The sequence below is a fragment of the Atta colombica genome, unplaced genomic scaffold (assembly GCF_001594045.1).
Source record: "Atta colombica isolate Treedump-2 unplaced genomic scaffold, Acol1.0 scaffold311, whole genome shotgun sequence".
Taxonomy (NCBI): Eukaryota; Metazoa; Arthropoda; class Insecta; order Hymenoptera; family Formicidae; genus Atta; species Atta colombica.
Window position 1 is genome coordinate 303,037 of NW_017259417.1, and position 1,118 is coordinate 304,154.

The 1,118-nt window shown below is 33.4% G+C and overlaps 1 protein-coding gene across 1 annotated transcript in view; it reads left to right on the top strand.

The window, feature by feature from the left end:
* Nucleotides 1-438: 438 nt before the first annotated feature.
* Nucleotides 439-1,118, top strand: part of LOC108690325 (putative homeodomain transcription factor) — a 6,178-nt gene continuing 5,498 nt past the window's right edge. The window contains exons 1-2 of the mRNA XM_018197558.1: nucleotides 439-756; nucleotides 933-1,072. Coding sequence (XP_018053047.1) covers nucleotides 710-756; nucleotides 933-1,072 — 187 coding nt within the window. The 5' untranslated portion in view covers nucleotides 439-709. The remainder of the gene's footprint in view (nucleotides 757-932; nucleotides 1,073-1,118) is intronic.

Genomic DNA, 1,118 nt, shown 5'->3' on the forward strand with positions numbered 1-1,118 from the left:
TCAAATATAAGAAATATTATGCATGTATAAAAGCAGACATAGAATTTCGATTAAATTCCGCAGTAATTAATTCAACCGGCAGAATCATTTAAGAACAATTTAATTTGTTGTCCTGTTTTTTTATGTTAAACAACCAAAAACTAACAATTTTATTCATATTAACAAAATAGTCCGGATATTATTTGATTCTGCCAGCATCTGTCAGTGACCTACCAGAGAGAAAGATTTCTCTTTGCCTACAGACTACAAATATTGTCGGTGCCGCCACCTAAAATTACTCCATAGTGTTCATTCAAAGGAAACCACGAATCGCGATAACGATATCGCCACCTTTGTCCTTCGTTTAGAATGTCTGGTAATGTCTAGGATCCAAATCGGGCGATTATAAATACTTCGATGTATATTCCGTCCACATAGGTTTCATGAATTGTGCTTTGTTGTGCGACAAATCGTTCTATCTTAGTATCAAGTTCGACTTGTCTAAGATGATGATGCGAAATTAAAAAGATCATTCTATTTGTTGACGAATGCTGAATAAGCATGAAAATTTCGACACACTTGGATGCGATGCAATATGTGATATGACGATATCATCTTTGACTGTTTTGTAACTGTCCGTGTAAAGAATTTGCGAAAAGTTGTAGTATTCCATTTTTTCGTGAGCTGTTGTATTTTCATTGCAATCAAAAAGCATTGTTGCAAGCTGCATATGCTAATGCGTTTGATCCATATGGGTCTCAACGAACTGGTGCATTGGTAAGAAATTGATCATATCAAATTTGTTTTATTATCTTAAAATTTGATATTTATCAACAAAATATGATTTCCCGAATTGGGAAATTTAATTTGGATGTTAATATTGACTGGAAAGTAACAACGACAGAGAAATACAGACAGGAATGATAACTAGAATAATAAGTAAATTTTTTCAGGTATCAAAAAAAGATTGGAACATATGATAAGCAACAATGGGAGAGAACCATAGAACAACATATTCTTGATGGACTTACACATGTTCCAATGAGGACAACAAAACTCAAGACAGAACTGATTGATGTGGATCTCGTTCGTGGTATGCAACCAAGATATTAACTTACAGCTGTATATATACATATATA